This window comes from Vigna angularis, chromosome 7 (assembly GCF_016808095.1).
Source record: "Vigna angularis cultivar LongXiaoDou No.4 chromosome 7, ASM1680809v1, whole genome shotgun sequence".
In the NCBI taxonomy this organism is placed as follows: Eukaryota; Viridiplantae; Streptophyta; class Magnoliopsida; order Fabales; family Fabaceae; genus Vigna; species Vigna angularis.
The window spans coordinates 19,861,156-19,878,178 of record NC_068976.1 but is presented as its reverse complement, the minus strand read 5'-3'; the positions used below and the strand labels follow the sequence as shown (position 1 = coordinate 19,878,178).

The window sequence follows — 17,023 nt, the reverse complement described above, 5'->3', positions numbered from 1 at the left end:
ATCTATTTTCTTAAATTTTTATTATAGCTTTCTGCCTTATGGGTTGATTGGCAAATAATAATTGAAGTTAGAGAGGCATGTGAGTGGCTTTGAAATGGCGAATGTTAAGAAAATCGTGAGATTGTTCTGCGTAGGTCACATGTGGGATGGCCCAAACCCACATGTGTCTTCCTTTGTTGCGATGTTCAACCTCCATTTTCTGACACCGCATAACGTGTGTTGGAAAAAATCTGAAGCCACTATTCTGTGTATTAAGCAACAAGCATGAAGTTGTGCAATCTAAAGAATACAAGATAAGTACAAAAAAAACTAAGTCTTTCATGGTCCCTCAAGCTTTTAATTCTCTTTCGTGTTACATAGTTGATGTGTACTTAATCTCCTACAAAATTATGTCAAATATTTTACCTTTTGTCTCCTTTTTTTAGTTTTAAAATGCATTTATGTGTTTCTTTAGATATAGACACAATTTTACTGATTATTATTATAACATAAATTAATGATTAAAAACTTATTGATAAGTATCGTTCATTTACACCATAATGAAGACTGATGTTTCGTTTGAATGTGTAATTAACTGTCGAATTTGACATACATGTCACAATAACAATTTAGATGATGATATTTTGAGATTGATTTAAAAATAATTATTTGACAACTTAAAATAATAATAGTTTAATTAAATTCATTTTATTTTAAATTTCTATAACATATTTTATTAAAGTGAGTTACAAAATAAATGTACTTTTTCGAAAAAACATTGTTTTCCTAACAAATTTAATTAATTCATAACATATATCTTACTCAATTTAGTGACATTTGACATATACATTTAAATTGATGTCTTAGTAACTTAAAAATACATAAAAGAAATTGCATGATAAGGAAATTTACCTCAATCATAAAAATTGGGAGGAGAATATCTCTAGTACATGAATACCTAACAAATTTTCAAACCTTGGCAAACTCTTAAATCATAACACAAAGTGTATAAGTTCACATTTAAGTTTTATTTTATTTTATTTCAAAAGACATTTTTCATCAAAAGTTATGCACGTTATTTGAACTATCAAATGATTATTTTTTAATCACTTTTACACATACATGCATAATGATTATTTTTTTATCATTTTTACACATATATGCATACGATAAATTATAAATGGTAATGTCTGTCGAGTTATATAAATTGATCTATTAACCAACTAAAAAACGAAGTAGGGAGAGATGAGTATATTTTAATTTATTGGCTTATTAAACCTATCCTACATGATCCTTAATTTGAGCAAGCTAATTAATGACAAGACGAATTATATTAGTCCACATAACCTCGCAATAAAAAAAACTAATTATATTTTAATTTCTAAATTAGTTAATTTTATGTTTGAACTCGTACATCGTATCTCTTGTTTTCATTTAATATTATTGATTTTTGAATCCTTGACAAATACATAAATTGTCTTTTGCTTAAAATGTGGAAGCACGAATATTTTAGAATAGTAAAATCTTTTTAACAAATTCTATTTTTATTTTATTATTTATGAATATAAAAAGTTAATGAATGAAAGTTGTTTAAATTAAAAGCAAAAACATTTTAAATTGAAAAAAAAAACTAAATTAAAACGAGAAAGGAAAAAAGTACTTTATATAAAATATAAAATCCTTAATAAATGGAGGGATCCCCGTGAGACCTTAAAGAGTGACACAACTTTCATATCTTTTTGGGTTCATATTTAAGTTATTAGCTAACCGACCAACACACATTCAGAGGTTGGATGATACAAGAGCCACTAATTTATTAGTCCTTCTTTCTAACTAAAACTACTTATTTACACCTTTCATAAAAATACTTAACAACCTAACTTTCACTTTCACATCCGTACGTATGAAGTGAGGATTTTGAAGGCCACTCTTTATCTCATGTTGTCTAAAAAACAAGTAAAAGTAAGAATTATTGACATTTTTTCTACTGTACAATAATTTTATATATATGGTCTAAGAATCGAAGTTAAGTGTAATTTAAATATTTTTTTCTATTTTTATTCTTTGAATCGTTTTTTAAAAATAAAACTATAAATTAAAATTTAAAATAGATAATATTTTGAATGTACGAGATGTATCTTATGATATTATTTTATATTCATATTATACAATAGTTTTACGTTACTTAGAAATCTTAGGAGTAGATGTTAAATGTAGTTTAAATATTTTTTTTGTTTTTAAAATGTTTTTTAAAAATATAACCAGGTTAAACATCATCCTAAAAGAGATAATATCTTGAATATAAGATTAACCTTAACGATGTTATTTAATAAACTTTAAATCAAAATAATTTGATTTTTATTTTTCAATATTTTGATAGTTTAATGATTTTATACCTTATAAGTTTCACATCAGTTAAATATGAACACAAATTTTACTTGTAAACTAATTTTATAAAATTAAATTATACTTAAATTTAATTTCTTAATAATAAAGTTGATTTAAAATTGTTTAAAACCTCAATAGTCGTAGGTGAGTGTTCCAAACCAACAGTGCTCATATAAATATAAGTGACCTGTTCTAACAACGTTAAGAAGAAATAATCCCCTTCCATCCAACCTGGAGTGTTAAATTGGCTCATAATCAAATTATTGCTTAATCAAATCTCAAATCACTGGTTTTTACACAGGATAGTGTGGTTTTGCGGCCACATGCACCAATGATAGGAACATAATATATCAGAAGAAATAAAAAAAAAAAAAAAGCTGAAACGTAGGGCACTCCAAAATGCAGGAGATAATAATGATATAATTATAATTAATGTAATAATGGAAGGAAAGCGATGATGAAATGAAAATGTTGTAATGTAGTAGTGAGGTTGCAAAGGTTAATAATAATATTATGCAGTAAATGAAGAGAAATGAAAATGGGTTGGTTAAGAGTGATGGTGTCATTATTGATATGGACAGAGACTTGTTGGATTCGTGATGACAACCTATCCCTGACCGCGACCTTTCCCTTTGCCCATGTCTGGGGTTTTCACATCTTCTGCTTTTTCTCCCTACATTTTCTTTTTTTCAGAAAAAATGAGAACCTTCCCCATTTCTTCCTCCAAATTGCCCCTGCTCTTCGCTTTTATCACAATGGAACACTGAAAATAAACAAACTCCTCTTATGAAATCTATATCATTCACAAAGCCACAAAACTCAGAATAATCATATCCACGTAACCTAATGCTTACCCATTCATAGGAATGTTAGAATATAATGGTTACCCAGTCATAGAAATGTTAGAATATAATTAGTATCGTGACATTTAAGGTATGATCACTTGGTGAGCTGAGGTGATAGACTATTTAGAGAGAAAATGGCTTATTAGTATCTAACAGTCATTAATTAATAATTAATCTGAACAATAATAATTATTGATGGAAAATTAATGAGAATAATTGTAATTAATTAGAGATTAATAAGAATAATGAAAGTTATTTATTGGTAATTAATGGGTCAGACCAAATGGTAAGTTCATTATAATATTTATAGATATATTTATGAATGGGAGGTGACTACTAATCTTTATTGCAATAGTCACTGACTTAAGCATATGAGTGTGTTTGACAAGTATCCTCCCACACGTTTGGGACAAGGAGAGAGAGAGTGAACAACATAATTTGGATAATGGAGGACTTAACCATGGAGTTCTTATGAGTTAGGTTATCGAAAAGCAAATGCATTTTTGTGATATAAGTAGCCAAATCAATCCCTTTAAGCTATCCTTCAATTGTATAGTCCCATACCTATACAGTCTCTAGATCTCTCTCATTCCGGTGTATGTTTGATTCATCCATGTGTCCCTTCCACTCGAAGCCTGTCAGGAGCCGCTCCTTGTCAGTGCCCCTTGCACTTCGTGCCTCTTGCACCGGCGATCACTCCCCGCCCTCGTCAGTGCTCGGGTGTCACATGCCCGCCAGCTTCCGCATGGTTCGTCCTTGAACCACACCGTACTGGGAGAGGCTAGGCTCTGATACCAGATGTAACGCCCCGGCAACTTACAGGGAATATTGACTGCCCCCACACATCACCACGAGGCTTTCCAATGTGCTTAGTCCTCACTCGCACACTTTCCGGGAAGTTTTGCTTTGACCTTTGATGACTATTTTGCTCATTACTCTCTCTACAGAACTCCAATTGAGTTGATTCTTGATTTGTTGGAAACTAGACTCAAATATCTTTCTTTGGACATAAAACTCGAAAGTTTTGGACTACAGGGCTAGCTGCAGTAAAACTATTAAAATTGGAAGTTTAATCATGCTTTAGTATGCTTTGTTTTGATCTTTGATGACTATTTTGCTCATTACTCTCTCTATTGAACCCCAATTGAGTTGATTCTTGATTTGTTGGAAGAGGAAAGAATGAATTATGAGAATGAGAGGAGTGTGTTTAGAAAAAAAAAAGAAGGGGTGTATTAGAATTATGTTTTTCTTTGATGTTGGGTATTAATTAAAAAAGTGGGGGTGCACTAGAAATGTTGTTCTAGTTGATGAAAGTGTGAAATTAATAATTTTAGAAGGGTGCGGCAGTAGGATAAATAATTAAATTAAGTTATTTAATTATTTATTAGTCAATGAATTTAGTTGACTTTATATATGATGGTGATGGTTATGATGGTAAAATTGTGAGAGCAAGCGTTCTGTCATTTCCTTAGAGTTTTTATCGAATCGATGGTGTTCGTATTGCGATACGATAGGGTGTTGAGTCTCTGCGGAGATTGAGGTTCGAGTGTCACCCTTTCCTCGTGCGCGGGGACTAGAGAGGGTTGGATGTCTCGCCCAATGACTTCGGCTCGTGTGAGTATAGTGTTCGGTGGGTGCGCCTAACCGAAGTTTTTACTCGTAATTCCTTGAAGTTGCGATGGAAGACGGCTCGAATCTCCCTGTTTTGCGAAACAGGTTTGGTACCACAAAATTCAAGGAAACAACAGAAGCTCGTGTAAATGATTGAGTCGTGAGTTTAATACTGTGATGTATTGTAATATTGTGACTTTGATAGTCTGAGTGGTAACGATCTGAGTTATGAGTTAAATATTATGTTGTATTGTAAGATTGTGACTAGGATAATCTAAGTTATGATATTTTGATATTGAAATTATATGCTATGTTAGGTTCTTCGTTACTCACCCTTTCCTTTTGTGGTTGTGGTTCCACCTACGATGATCGTACTTGTACGGGAGTAGATGGCGTTGCAAATGAGGCAGAGATGAAGTAGCTATGGGAGATTTATCATGTTTTAAAGTAATTTTATGTCTTTGAATAATGAATTTGATATTTGTAAGGTTTTAACCTTATGTTGTAAGACGCTTAGACTTTTGATGGATTTTGTTATTTTCTAGTGGCACTCCGTAAGGGGTGTTACATTTTATGTAAGAGATATCAACGTCTACTCGAAACAAAACGACTAGCGTTTATATGATTTTTTGAATTCGCTTTTATCACGGTATTTGCCTTAAAAAAATATCAAGTTAGTCACCATGAGATTACAACAGAAGAATTTATATATATATATATATATATATATATATATATATATATATATATATATATATATATATGACTCAATCCCATCAAAATCTGCAAAATAATCACAATGGAACAGTAAAAATAAGCAAACTGCTCTTAAAAAAATGTATATCATATACAATACCAATGAGGAGAAAATTCATATACAATACCAATAAGATTTGAGTCTAATGACCTAAGAGATTGATACCATTTTACCAAAAATCTTAAAGTAATAGGTTAATAAATTTTTAACATGTATGATGCTCTATTTTCTCATTTATACTTAACGTAAGATTTAGATTCACACTTAACATTCTAACATATTATTCAAAAAAACACAATTTATAATAATAATATATACACCTAACATTGTTAGGAATAAAAGATAAATATCAATTTATATACACATTAAATATTTTTGAACACGAATTTCTTAATCATTTACAAATTTGTAAAATTAGGATCTCATTATTTGTTAATTTTTACTATATGGTAAGAATCAAATGCATTTTATATTTTTCTACATGTAAAACGTATTTAAATTTCTTTAATTTTGCGTGACATAACTCATATTTTATCACCGGGGTTTACTCGAGTTCAAAGTCTTGGACTAATAAATGCTCATACCATTACATTAACTTTCTTAAGTATGCTACAAGTAACAAGAAAATTTAAATTATTAATTAAAAAGATTTTATGTGATGGTTAATATTAAGAACAATTATGAACAGTGTTACCAAACACGTGAAAACAAGACAAAGATCGAGTCAAAGTCAAAGTTTTGATGCGCAGTTAAACTTGAAGAAACTGAGGAGTGTCATAATGGTAAATAAGATGAAGAGTGGGGGCTAGAAAGGAAACCAGACGGGAGACAATAGAGAGAGAGAGAGAGATAGTGTTTGTGTTGTGGGTCCATTTTCTTTTCCTACACCGTACTCTGTCTTTTGTTTTTCATCTTCTCTTCTAATTTCATCATCTACTCTAATCTTATTATTATATGCACACGCTACACAACAAAACCTCACTCTCTCTCTCACACACTCTTTCAGAACTCACTCACTCACTCATTCGCGTTCTGTTTCAGATCTGAAGCGACATAACCCTAAGCTTCAAGCGGTACGTATTCTTCTCTCTCGCCATCGTCTCTTGATCTCCGCATTCCCGAGATCTGCGTCTTTCTCATTCCTCTACATTCGATTCTTTCTCTCTCATCTTTCCTTTTCAATCTTTACATGTGACTTCACCCTCAGGTTCCCTTTCTTTCGTCATTTTCTTGTTACTTGCTGCTGATCGTTTGGTTAATTTAGCTTTCGTTTCGCTGAGACTTTCCATTATGTTGTTATCGTTAGCTTAATTAGCTTGCCCTGCATTGGATTGTGGTATATCGCATGTGATGGATGGAACTTAATTTGTTTGGAGATTTTTTTCCGCACTTTTTTTTTGCCTTAAAATAATGATGAACCATTATTATTTTTTTTCTTAAAAAAGACAATTATTAATTATTGCTCTTATTTGCTTAGAACCTTTTTGGCTTATTTTTCTGAAGATCGCTTTTTTAATTCGTTAGTTTAACTTTTGGGATGGGTGATTCGGGTTACTGGAATTAACAGTTGACCGCAATGGATTGTGGGTTTGCATTTATCATGCTGCAGTTGCATTTGCTTTCTTCTACACAGCACATGTCTGTTTCTCTCTTGATCTTCATAGAAGAGGTGTTTATCTCTCTTTGATGGGAGGTGAAAATATTTCTTGTGTAATTTTTTTAATTTTTTTTGGGTGCAGGCGGCTAGGTTGCTTTGGAACATCAATGGCAGTGACAGAGGCTCAAAATCCTCTTCTTGGGGAAAACACCTGTGGTTCCTTGTTAAAAAAGCTGCAGGTTACTATCTTCATTCAGATTTTCATTTTGGTCACTGAAATGAAAATGTGCACGGTCTGCAGAATAGTATTGGAGAATGTCTGGGAAAGATTAATTTTAAAGATTTCAGCTGTTTAAATTTCGGTTGTAAGTTTGGGACGGTGGCTAAAATTTGTAAAGAGCTTTTTCTCTAAAAAGTTAAGCTGATTTTACAAATTTGAAAAGTTGTAGCTCATGAATAAGGTAAAATATGTTTTTTTCCTAAAATTCCTAAACTATTAAATACGTCCTCCAAAAGTTTTTCATATTATTTTTGTTCCTTTAAAATTTAAACATATTCTTTTAGTTCTTGTGTGTAATCATAATAATAGATGGAAAACTTATGTGGATAACTATATGTTAGTTATATATTTATCAAAATTATTTTTAATGGAAAAATTCATATGTTAAAATTATCATTCACATAAGTCTGCTGTCTATTTTTGTTAGAAATAAAGACCTAAGAAATATATTTAAATTTTAGAAGGACGAAAATCAAACGAAAAAATTGTATACGGGTTTAATATATTTGACGGGGATACCGAACACATTTTACTCTTACAAATATTTTCCAATAGTTTTTATTTTTGTTTATCCTAGTTGAAATTGATTATTTTAAAACCCATTTTTTAGCAAACTTACCTAAATAGAAACTGTTTCTGTTTACAATTGATTTCGAAAACAATCGAATATAAGTATAATTTAGACTATCTTTATTCGCTGTAGGAAATATGGGATGAGGTTGGTGAGAGTGATGAGCAACGAGACAAAATGCTTCTTCAGTTAGAACAGGAATGCTTGGATGTGTACAAGAGAAAGGTTGAGCAGGCTGCGAAATCAAGGGCACAGTTACTTCAAGCTTTGTCAGATGCTAAGCTTGAGCTTTCCAGTCTTCTATCAGCACTTGGAGAAAAGAGCTTTGCTGGAATTGTTAGTAACTACTTGACCATGTCTTATATTGGCAATACACAACACATAAACTTCATATTTTACTTTTGTATTCTTATGCATAATTTTTCTCCTTTCACAGCCTGAGAACCCTTCTGGAACTATCAAAGAACAGCTTGCAGCTATAGCACCTGTACTTGAACAGTTATGGCAACAAAAGGAAGAAAGAATTAAGGAGTTCTCTGATGTACAGTCCCAGATCCAACAAATATGTGGAGAGATAGCTGGGAACTTAAACCTTAGTGATGCTTCGCCTGCTGTTGACGAGTCTGACCTCTCCCTCAAGAAATTAGATGAATATCAATCTGAGCTACAAGAACTTCAAAAGGAAAAGGTAACTCTGTTATAATGTGCAATAGCGATGTATCAGTTAGTCACAAATTGGGAAACGCTGCCTGCTTTCGTTCACAAAACATGTCATTGAGAATTTTTTCCATTGCGCTTTGTTTGGCAGAGTGAGAGATTGCACAAGGTTCTTGAATTTGTGAGTACTGTGCATGATCTATGTGCTGTCCTTGGCATGGACTTCTTCAGTACTGTAACGGAGGTACATCCAAGCCTAAATGATTCTACTGGTGTTCAATCCAAGAGCATAAGTAACGACACCCTAGCTAGGTTGGCCAAGACTGTCTTAACGCTGAAAGAAGATAAAAAACAGAGGCTGCAGAAGGTAATGCCTTTAGAACATTTTTTTGCTTAATTTTTATTTGGACAATGGCTGTTAACTATATTTCAATGTTAGTAATTTTGGTATATTTTGGCTATTTACTTGCTAATCATGTGTCTGTTTTCAAGAAATCACCATCAATTCTGACTTTGACACCCCAAATTGATATTGCCTTCAAATGTTTTGCATACATTTCTGGTTGACTTTTAATATAGTGCCATTTATTTTGACTTCGACCTGGATTTGTCTTGCAGCTTCAAGAATTAGCTTCTCAATTGATTGATCTTTGGAATCTAATGGACACTCATCCAGAGGAAAGGAGTCTATTTGACCATGTTACCTGTAATATGTCAGCTTCTGTTGATGAAGTCACTGTCCCTGGTGCTCTTGCTTTGGATCTGATTGAGCAGGTGCTGAAGACCTTCTTTAAGATTACAGATTTGGACTCCAAATATGATATTAACTGTTTTATTTTTTGTTAATGCAGGCTGAAGTGGAAGTTGAGAGACTTGATCAGCTGAAAGCCAGTAGGATGAAGGAAATTGCTTTCAAGAAGCAAACGGAGCTTGAAGAGATATTTGCCCGTGCTCATGTAGAAATAGACCCAGATGCTGCACGGGAGAAGATTATGGCATTGATTGATTCAGGAAACGTTGAACCAGCTGAATTACTGGCTGACATGGACAATCAGATAGCAAAAGCAAAAGAAGAATCTTTAAGTCGAAAAGATATATTGGACAAGGTTGAAAAATGGATGTCAGCATGTGAAGAGGAGAGTTGGCTTGAAGACTATAATCGGGTATTTGTAATTTCCTTTTCTACATTTTTTCTTGTCGAGTCTGAATGATTGGTTGTGCATAGTCTTGGTGAGATAGTGTATCTGGTCTGAATTGTGGTAACAGCAGTTGTAAATTGTTAGCTGGAGTCAGTATTCATTTATCTTTATTGTATAATTTGCTTTTCCCAGTTTCAGTAATTAGTTATTTCATAAGATAATTGAAATGTTTCATGCCTGTTTCAAAAAATAGGCAGATTTTAGCTTTAGCTTTGCTACGAGTTACGGTGATTACATAAAATGGTTGCATAATCTTTCCTCATTTGGATTACAATCTGACACAATTACACACCCTTGTAAAACAGGATGATAACAGGTATAATGCAAGCAGAGGTGCACACTTAAACCTCAAACGTGCAGAGAAAGCTCGGATATTGGTCAACAAAATTCCAGGTATTTGCTGAAGAAATTACAACCATCATCAAATACTGTTATCATTTCAATCTGCTGTCAGTGCATGCAAGACAAACGTTACCACATTATTGGAATAATTTTGTTTCTTTTGGTGAAATTGCAGCTTTGGTCGATACATTAGTTGCTAAAACTCGTGCATGGGAAGAAGATCATGGCATGTCATTCACATATGATGGCGTTCCTCTTCTTGCTATGTTAGATGAATATGCCATGCTCAGGCATGAACGGGAAGAGGAAAAACGGAGGATGAGGGTAAGTTTCACCAATAAGATGATTAGGATGACTCGTTGTCAGATTGATTTAAGCACTTGATAACAAGACCACAACTCGGCGAGAAAAAAAAAAATATATATATATATATATATATATATATATATATATATCAGCTTGGCCTATATCTGTTCACTATTCTATATTTGTTGAACATATTGTGGTATTCAGAAGTCATAACATCTGGACTTTGCACTCTGTAGGATCAGAAAAAGCACCACGAGCTACGAAACACAGAACAAGAAGCCATCTTTGGCTCAAGACCCAGTCCTGGTAGGCCAGTTAGTTCTGGTAAGGTAGGAGGTACTCGTGCTAATGGAGGAGCTAATGGTACACCAAACCGACGGCTGTCACTTAATGCTCATCAAAACGGAAGCAGGTCCACAACAAAAGATGGAAAAAAAGACATCAGACCAGTTGCTCCTGTGAATTATGTGGCCATATCAAAAGAAGATGCTGCTTCCCATGTTTCTGGTACCGAACCAATCCCGGCATCACCCTAATAATGAGATCTTCATTATCAACCCTACAATTTCATCTTTGTAGCATGATCAAATACTAGTTACTGCTTTAGGAATTATAATATGGAGTGACAAGTAATTAGAGAGGAACTGTTTTGAGCTGTGTATGTTCAATTTGCCATTTGGAGGTTTTCTCAATACATGTGCCCTTTAATATGAAAATATAGTGCTATTCTTGCCTTTCTCCAAACCCTGGCTCCTCCTATTCATCGGTTTCTTTCACTTTCGTCTGAAACTGTGTTAGATATGCACATCTACCGAAAGAATGAAAAAAAATGCTGAAGCAACAAATGGTTCTTTCTCACCCAATGCCTCTCCATCAGAATGAATGACAGAACATGATTCCAACCTGAGAGGATTACCTTTTTTGAATGTAATTCAGTGTTGAAGTTAACATGCATAATACTAGAGTTTTGTGTGAGAAAATTACTATTAAAGTCCATGTTGTAGAAACATTAGCAAATGAAGATGAAGACATTCATTAAAATAATCCTGTAATTTTTATGTTTCCGTAATTTCACTTTTTGAAAAAAAATGTTAAATAAAATTATTTTTATTAGATTAAAATTATTTAACACTGCATATCAAAATACCACAGCATTCACATTCTTTAAATTATGTATTAATTACCTAATTATTTTAAAATCTCGCTCGAATAAAAACACTTACAATAATTTCTCTATAATATTAGGTACCCACACTATGAGTAGCTTTATATCTGGTGATTTATTAGGAGAGTTTCAAGTATTTAGTTCACGAGGTCCCCCTCTACCTCATAGGCGATATTCCTTTTTATGATGTATCATTTTCTGCTATTATATTCACATTTACTTGTTCAAAAGGTCAAGGTTGAACAGTTTTCGGTTTTTAATTCCAACCTGAATACAATCTTCTTAGATTCATTGCCACCTACTCCCATAAGATTTTTTTTTCTTTTTTTAATTTGTGCAAGAGTTTTAAAGGCTTTTTTTAAAGAATAAAAAAATTAAATTGTCTTTCTCCAAGATAGGCTAATTATGATTTTCTTTTCCAAGAAAATAGCTACTTAATCTCTTATTATATATCATGATTTTTTCCTTTTCAATAGTATGATTTGATTCCCAGTGATCAACTCTTTATTCTGTCTTTTTAGGAGATCCATGTATTTTTAAAGATTATACTTTCTTATTTATAACTGAGAAACTCAATTGCTACTTTTGAGAACTTTGTCTTTACATTTACTCCTGAAAAATTGTATCAGGTTACGAATTATTTCATAACACTTTTGAATTGTCTTTTAAGTATAAGAAAAAAATAAATACTTACTAACATACACGTGTTATCACCAAGATATTGAAAAAGGTGGAATTTGAACTCACTCTTCTCATTCTTTAAAGTCTCTAAAGTACCTACACAGATTCAAATTGTAGTATTAAGAACTATCAAATAGTTGGATAAATCTTTGGAAGGTACTTTTTTTTTTATAAAAATATTTAAATACTTTGTAAAAAATATGTTATTTAGATAAAAAAAATTGAAATTTTAGAAATATGATTTTTGTATTTAGCATTTTTTATTGTGATAATTGAAATACATAAATCTATAAATTTTAAATTAATTTATCCAAATAAAACATTAAAAAAAACTAAATATTATAAAACGAAAAAAAAAACAAATTTATTGTATTTAAATTTTATAAAATTCCCTTAAGAAAAACAAAACTAGGTATTATCTGGTATTAATATAACAACAACATAAATGAGACTTTGAAACATTTAATGAAAGTCCTATTTAACCCTTTCAAACCTTTTATCATAATAAAGTTATTGTCTCACTGCAGTTTCAGGCCATTTACTAAAATTGAATTTGATTGAGAAAAAAAAAAACTCCAAAATTTCATTTAATTTTTCAACTCCCATAAGATCTAGTTAACTGAAATCGCGAAATTGAATCGTATGGTTTTAAAAGTCAACCATTAAAGTTTTATTTCCGGCAAAGATTTTTCAAGCCAAATCTTAATTAAATAAAAAAAACCAATATTTATATATTATATATCCGCTATTTTTTAGAACTTGATATTTTAACTCATAGCTTAATCGAGTACTTTTCTTAACTGCTTAATCTCTTTCGATTTTTCTTTCTTAATAAGCAATAGTTGCTTCGGCGGGGAAAGACGGTCGAATACATAATACAAGCTTGGAATAAAGCCAACAAACGACGTCGTGGGGTTTCTAAGAACTTCTGCGTTTTGAATCTCTGGAAATTGAGATGGCCAACGAAAACGAACCCGCGAAGCTGCTGTTACCATATCTTCAACGCGCCGATGAATTGCAAAAGCACGAACCTCTCGTCGCTTATTACTGTAATTCTCTTTAACTTAACTTCTCTTTCTTTCTTTCTTGATCGATACCTATTTTTCATTTTTGCGAATTTTCTGTTTCTCTGATCTGAAATTCTATAATCCATTCGTAAATTATTATGATTAAATTGTTTTTGATAAAATTAGGTCGATTATATGCGATGGAACGGGGGTTGAAGATTCCGCAAAGTGAGCGCACAAAGACCACTAATGCTCTTCTTGTCTCGCTCATGAAGCAGCTTGAGAAGGTTCTAGGTCAAACTTTGTTGATTCGTTGTGCTGATTGTGATCACAATTAACTGAAGCAAAATATTACCGGCAAATAACTGAACCAATAATCATCTGTGATATTTTAATTGATCTCGTGGAGCCCTAACTTTTATTTTGAAAAGATGAAGGAAATCTAATATACTCGATTCATGTTAAATGAATGTGTTTGAATCTGAATAATAAAGGATTATGATACTATTTCGTGTTTGTATGGCAGGCTGCAGTTTTATTTTCCTTTGAAAGATGTTAGCGATTGAAATGTTTGATTGGGTACGTTTATGATGTTTTTATTTACTAAATTGATATTTCTGAAATATGTTGTTTTTTCCAGGATAAAAAGTCCATCCAGATAGGGCCTGAGGACAATTTATATCTCGAGGGTTTTGCTTTGAATGTGTTTGGAAAGGCAGACAAACAAGATCGTGCTGGAAGAGCAGATTTGTATGATAATATTACTCTTTATTTGTTCTTTTAAATGCTAGGATTGAAATAGATAAGCGTGTTTTAGCTTATATGTTGGTTTGTTCTGTTGCATCAGTTTCGATTACTTTTATCTCAATTTTTTGTTGACGTTTAGAAGGGATTTTTGTTCTTGTTCCTTTCTCTTGGACAAGATAGTAGCTCACTCTCTTTAAATACCAAGTATCTGTCTTTTGCCAATTGTTTGTCATTCCCTTCACATGTCGCATAACTATCTTGAGTGTTAGGATTTTTCCTGTGATAAGTTTTTAACATATACTCTTTGACCTTTTACAGGAATACAGCGAAAACATTTTATGCTGCCAGCATCTTTTTTGAGATTCTTAATCAATTTGGAGCAGTTCAGCCTGATGTGTGTATTTCATGAATTTGATCCTTCCCTTTCTATGAATGGTTTTCACTGTGCATTTCTTGTTTGAAAGCAATTTGCAGCAAGAATACAACTTTCTGTATCTGTATGTTTAATGCTTATATGAGTTTTTTACAGCTGGAGCAGAAACAGAAATATGCGGTGTGGAAAGCAGCTGATATAAGAAAAGCTTTGAAAGAAGGAAGAAAGCCCACAGCTGGTCCGCCTGCTGGTGATGAGGATCTGTCAATTCCATTCAGTTCTTCAAGTGATGGATATGTATGATTCAAAACTTAACGTGGTGTCTTAGTTTGATCACTTAGAAAAACAAACAAATTGATTAATAAACATAAACAATCAACTTTAAGCTGCTTATTCTTGCAGGACCCTGGGACTACTGAAACTACAGTTTCCAATCCTGGACCAGAATCTGATTCATCACCTAGTTATCATAATCCTGTCAATTACCAGAATCCAAACATTCATCCGGCTCCTAAATTTCATGATTCTGCTAATGAACAGCATTCTGCAAATATTCCACCATCTATGCAATTTCATGACGGACTAGATAACAACAAGCATTCTTCTGTTGTTTCTCCATCATCTCACTCTTACACACCTGGAGTTTATCCTTCCCAAGACTATCATCCTCCTCCTCCACCTTCCCAAGACTATCATCCTCCTCCACCTTCCCAAGACTATCATCCTCCTCCACCTTCCCAAGACTTTCATTCTCCTCCACCTTCCCAGGACTATCATTCTCCTCCCCCTTCCCAGGACTATCATCCTCCACCACCTTCCCAAGATTATCATCCTCCACCGTCATCCCAAGATTACCATCCTCCACCTGCCAGGTCAGAAAGTTCTTATCCCGAACATTACAACCATCAGCAATACTCATCGGAGAATTCACAGCATTTAGGGCCTAACTACCCTTCTCATGAAAATTCCTCATATTCCTATCCCCATTTTCAGTCTTATCCAAGTTTTTCAGAAAGCAGCATCCCATCAGTCCCATCAAACTATACTTATTATCAAGGGTCGGATGCTTCATATTCTTCCCAGTCAGCTCCGCTAACTACAAGCCATTCATCAAGTGCTCATCACAGCTCTAGCAGCAGGAATGGAACTATTGTGGAACCTAAATCAACTTCTCAGACATACCATTATGACAGTAACTACCAGCCAGCACCTGAAAAAATAGCAGAGGCACATAAGGCTGCAAGATTTGCTGTTGGAGCACTTGCATTTGATGATGTCTCAATTGCAGTAGACTACTTGAAGAAATCACTCGAGTTGCTGACAAATCCATCCGCTGGCCAGTAATATTTATGTGAATTGAAATATTGATTTCGATGGTTTTTCTGCATATTATTTGCATGCCCTGTTTTGTATATTATATGCATCATGCACTTACAAGTGTGAAGAAATTAGGGAACATAACCTAAACGGAAATCATAAAATCAGCTGGGACTCTGCTGTCTTTCCCGTTTATCTGGTGGTAATTATTGAGATTGGCTTGTTTGTCAAGGGACTGTGATACATACAAGATATGTCTGCTTGATGAATTTGAGTTCTGTCTAGAACAATTCTCTTTTTCCTTTTTCGGGGATTGCCTCCGAACTTAGATTCAGGTTCACATTCATTTATTCATCCATGGACCCTGAGGATTTAAAACTCAGCTGTTAAATTCTTGAGTATATATTACAACTTTCGCTCAACAAGCTCCATTTCAGAGATTATGCAATCTTGAATGGCATAAACATCTGACATTTTTTTAAAAATAGCTGGGCAACATTTTATTGATAAAAATTGCCATATGAAATCTAAAGTTGAATAATTAACCAAATTGTACTTAGACCCCCGATACTTTTCAAGCAAGGAGCGTGGGTCGTTATTCTTAAAGTTAATTTGGGTAATAATCTGAAAAGATCAAGCTGTGATATCGTCTTATGGCTGTGCAAAGAAATGTTATTCCGTGGGGCATTGGCAAGAGACTTGCCAATAAACGAAAATAACCATCTTATCTTTCATTCTGATGAAATAAGTTGCACTAAGCCTTCAACGGATGATCATCGTAGTGACCTTTATTTTTGTCATTTTATTGAACTGTTTAAACAAACAGATCCGTAGAATGATTCCACTTCATTACTTCTCCGAAACACGTTCACCTTTCAGATTTCTGTTGGGGAACAATGCTTTGAAACTGAGTTTCTGTGTCTGCTTCGTGCAAAAGAAAGCTGCAGCACATCTAACAGAGAAGAAACAGCCCTTTTTATGGTCCAGAAAGCGTAGTTGCCTGGCCTGACATGAGATGAGGATCTGCCTTACTCTGGAATTGAAAGACTTTTTCCTCTGAGAACTTCACCCCTTTATTGGACAACTATTCTGCATCTTTGTTCTTTTGGTCTTCGATGTAATTGGATAACGGGCCACAAGCCCAAGAGAAAAAGGACACTCCTAATGAGTGGTCCAGTGGTACGGAAAAGAAAAGCAA

At 33.2% G+C, this 17,023-nt stretch overlaps 2 protein-coding genes across 4 annotated transcripts; both read left to right on the top strand.

Moving 5' to 3' along the window:
• The first annotated feature begins 6,497 nt into the window (after nucleotides 1-6,497).
• LOC108338637 (65-kDa microtubule-associated protein 1) lies at nucleotides 6,498-11,251 on the top strand. 2 transcript variants are annotated; one of them, XM_017575641.2, is made up of 10 exons: nucleotides 6,498-6,653; nucleotides 7,320-7,416; nucleotides 8,161-8,364; nucleotides 8,465-8,716; nucleotides 8,837-9,052; nucleotides 9,304-9,459; nucleotides 9,537-9,848; nucleotides 10,190-10,277; nucleotides 10,402-10,550; nucleotides 10,772-11,251. In XM_017575641.2, the coding sequence occupies exons 2-10, from the start codon at nucleotides 7,345-7,347 to the stop codon at nucleotides 11,069-11,071; spliced, it is 1,749 nt and encodes a 582-aa protein (XP_017431130.1). In that variant the 5' UTR covers nucleotides 6,498-6,653; nucleotides 7,320-7,344; the 3' UTR covers nucleotides 11,072-11,251. The 2 variants fall into 2 exon arrangements, with proteins under 2 accessions (XP_017431130.1, XP_052736329.1); XM_052880369.1 differs by having other exon boundaries at nucleotides 6,522-6,787.
• A 1,896-nt stretch (nucleotides 11,252-13,147) lies between these two features.
• On the top strand, nucleotides 13,148-16,109 carry LOC108338700 (protein HOMOLOG OF MAMMALIAN LYST-INTERACTING PROTEIN 5). 2 transcript variants are annotated; one of them, XM_052880087.1, is made up of 7 exons: nucleotides 13,148-13,430; nucleotides 13,575-13,675; nucleotides 14,029-14,138; nucleotides 14,454-14,529; nucleotides 14,665-14,805; nucleotides 14,911-15,157; nucleotides 15,188-16,109. In XM_052880087.1, exons 1-7 carry the CDS (start codon nucleotides 13,337-13,339, stop codon nucleotides 15,850-15,852), a joined length of 1,434 nt encoding a protein of 477 aa, XP_052736047.1. In that variant the 5' UTR covers nucleotides 13,148-13,336; the 3' UTR covers nucleotides 15,853-16,109. The 2 variants fall into 2 exon arrangements, with proteins under 2 accessions (XP_052736047.1, XP_017431234.2); XM_017575745.2 differs by having other exon boundaries at nucleotides 14,911-16,109.
• The last annotated feature ends 914 nt before the right edge of the window (nucleotides 16,110-17,023 follow it).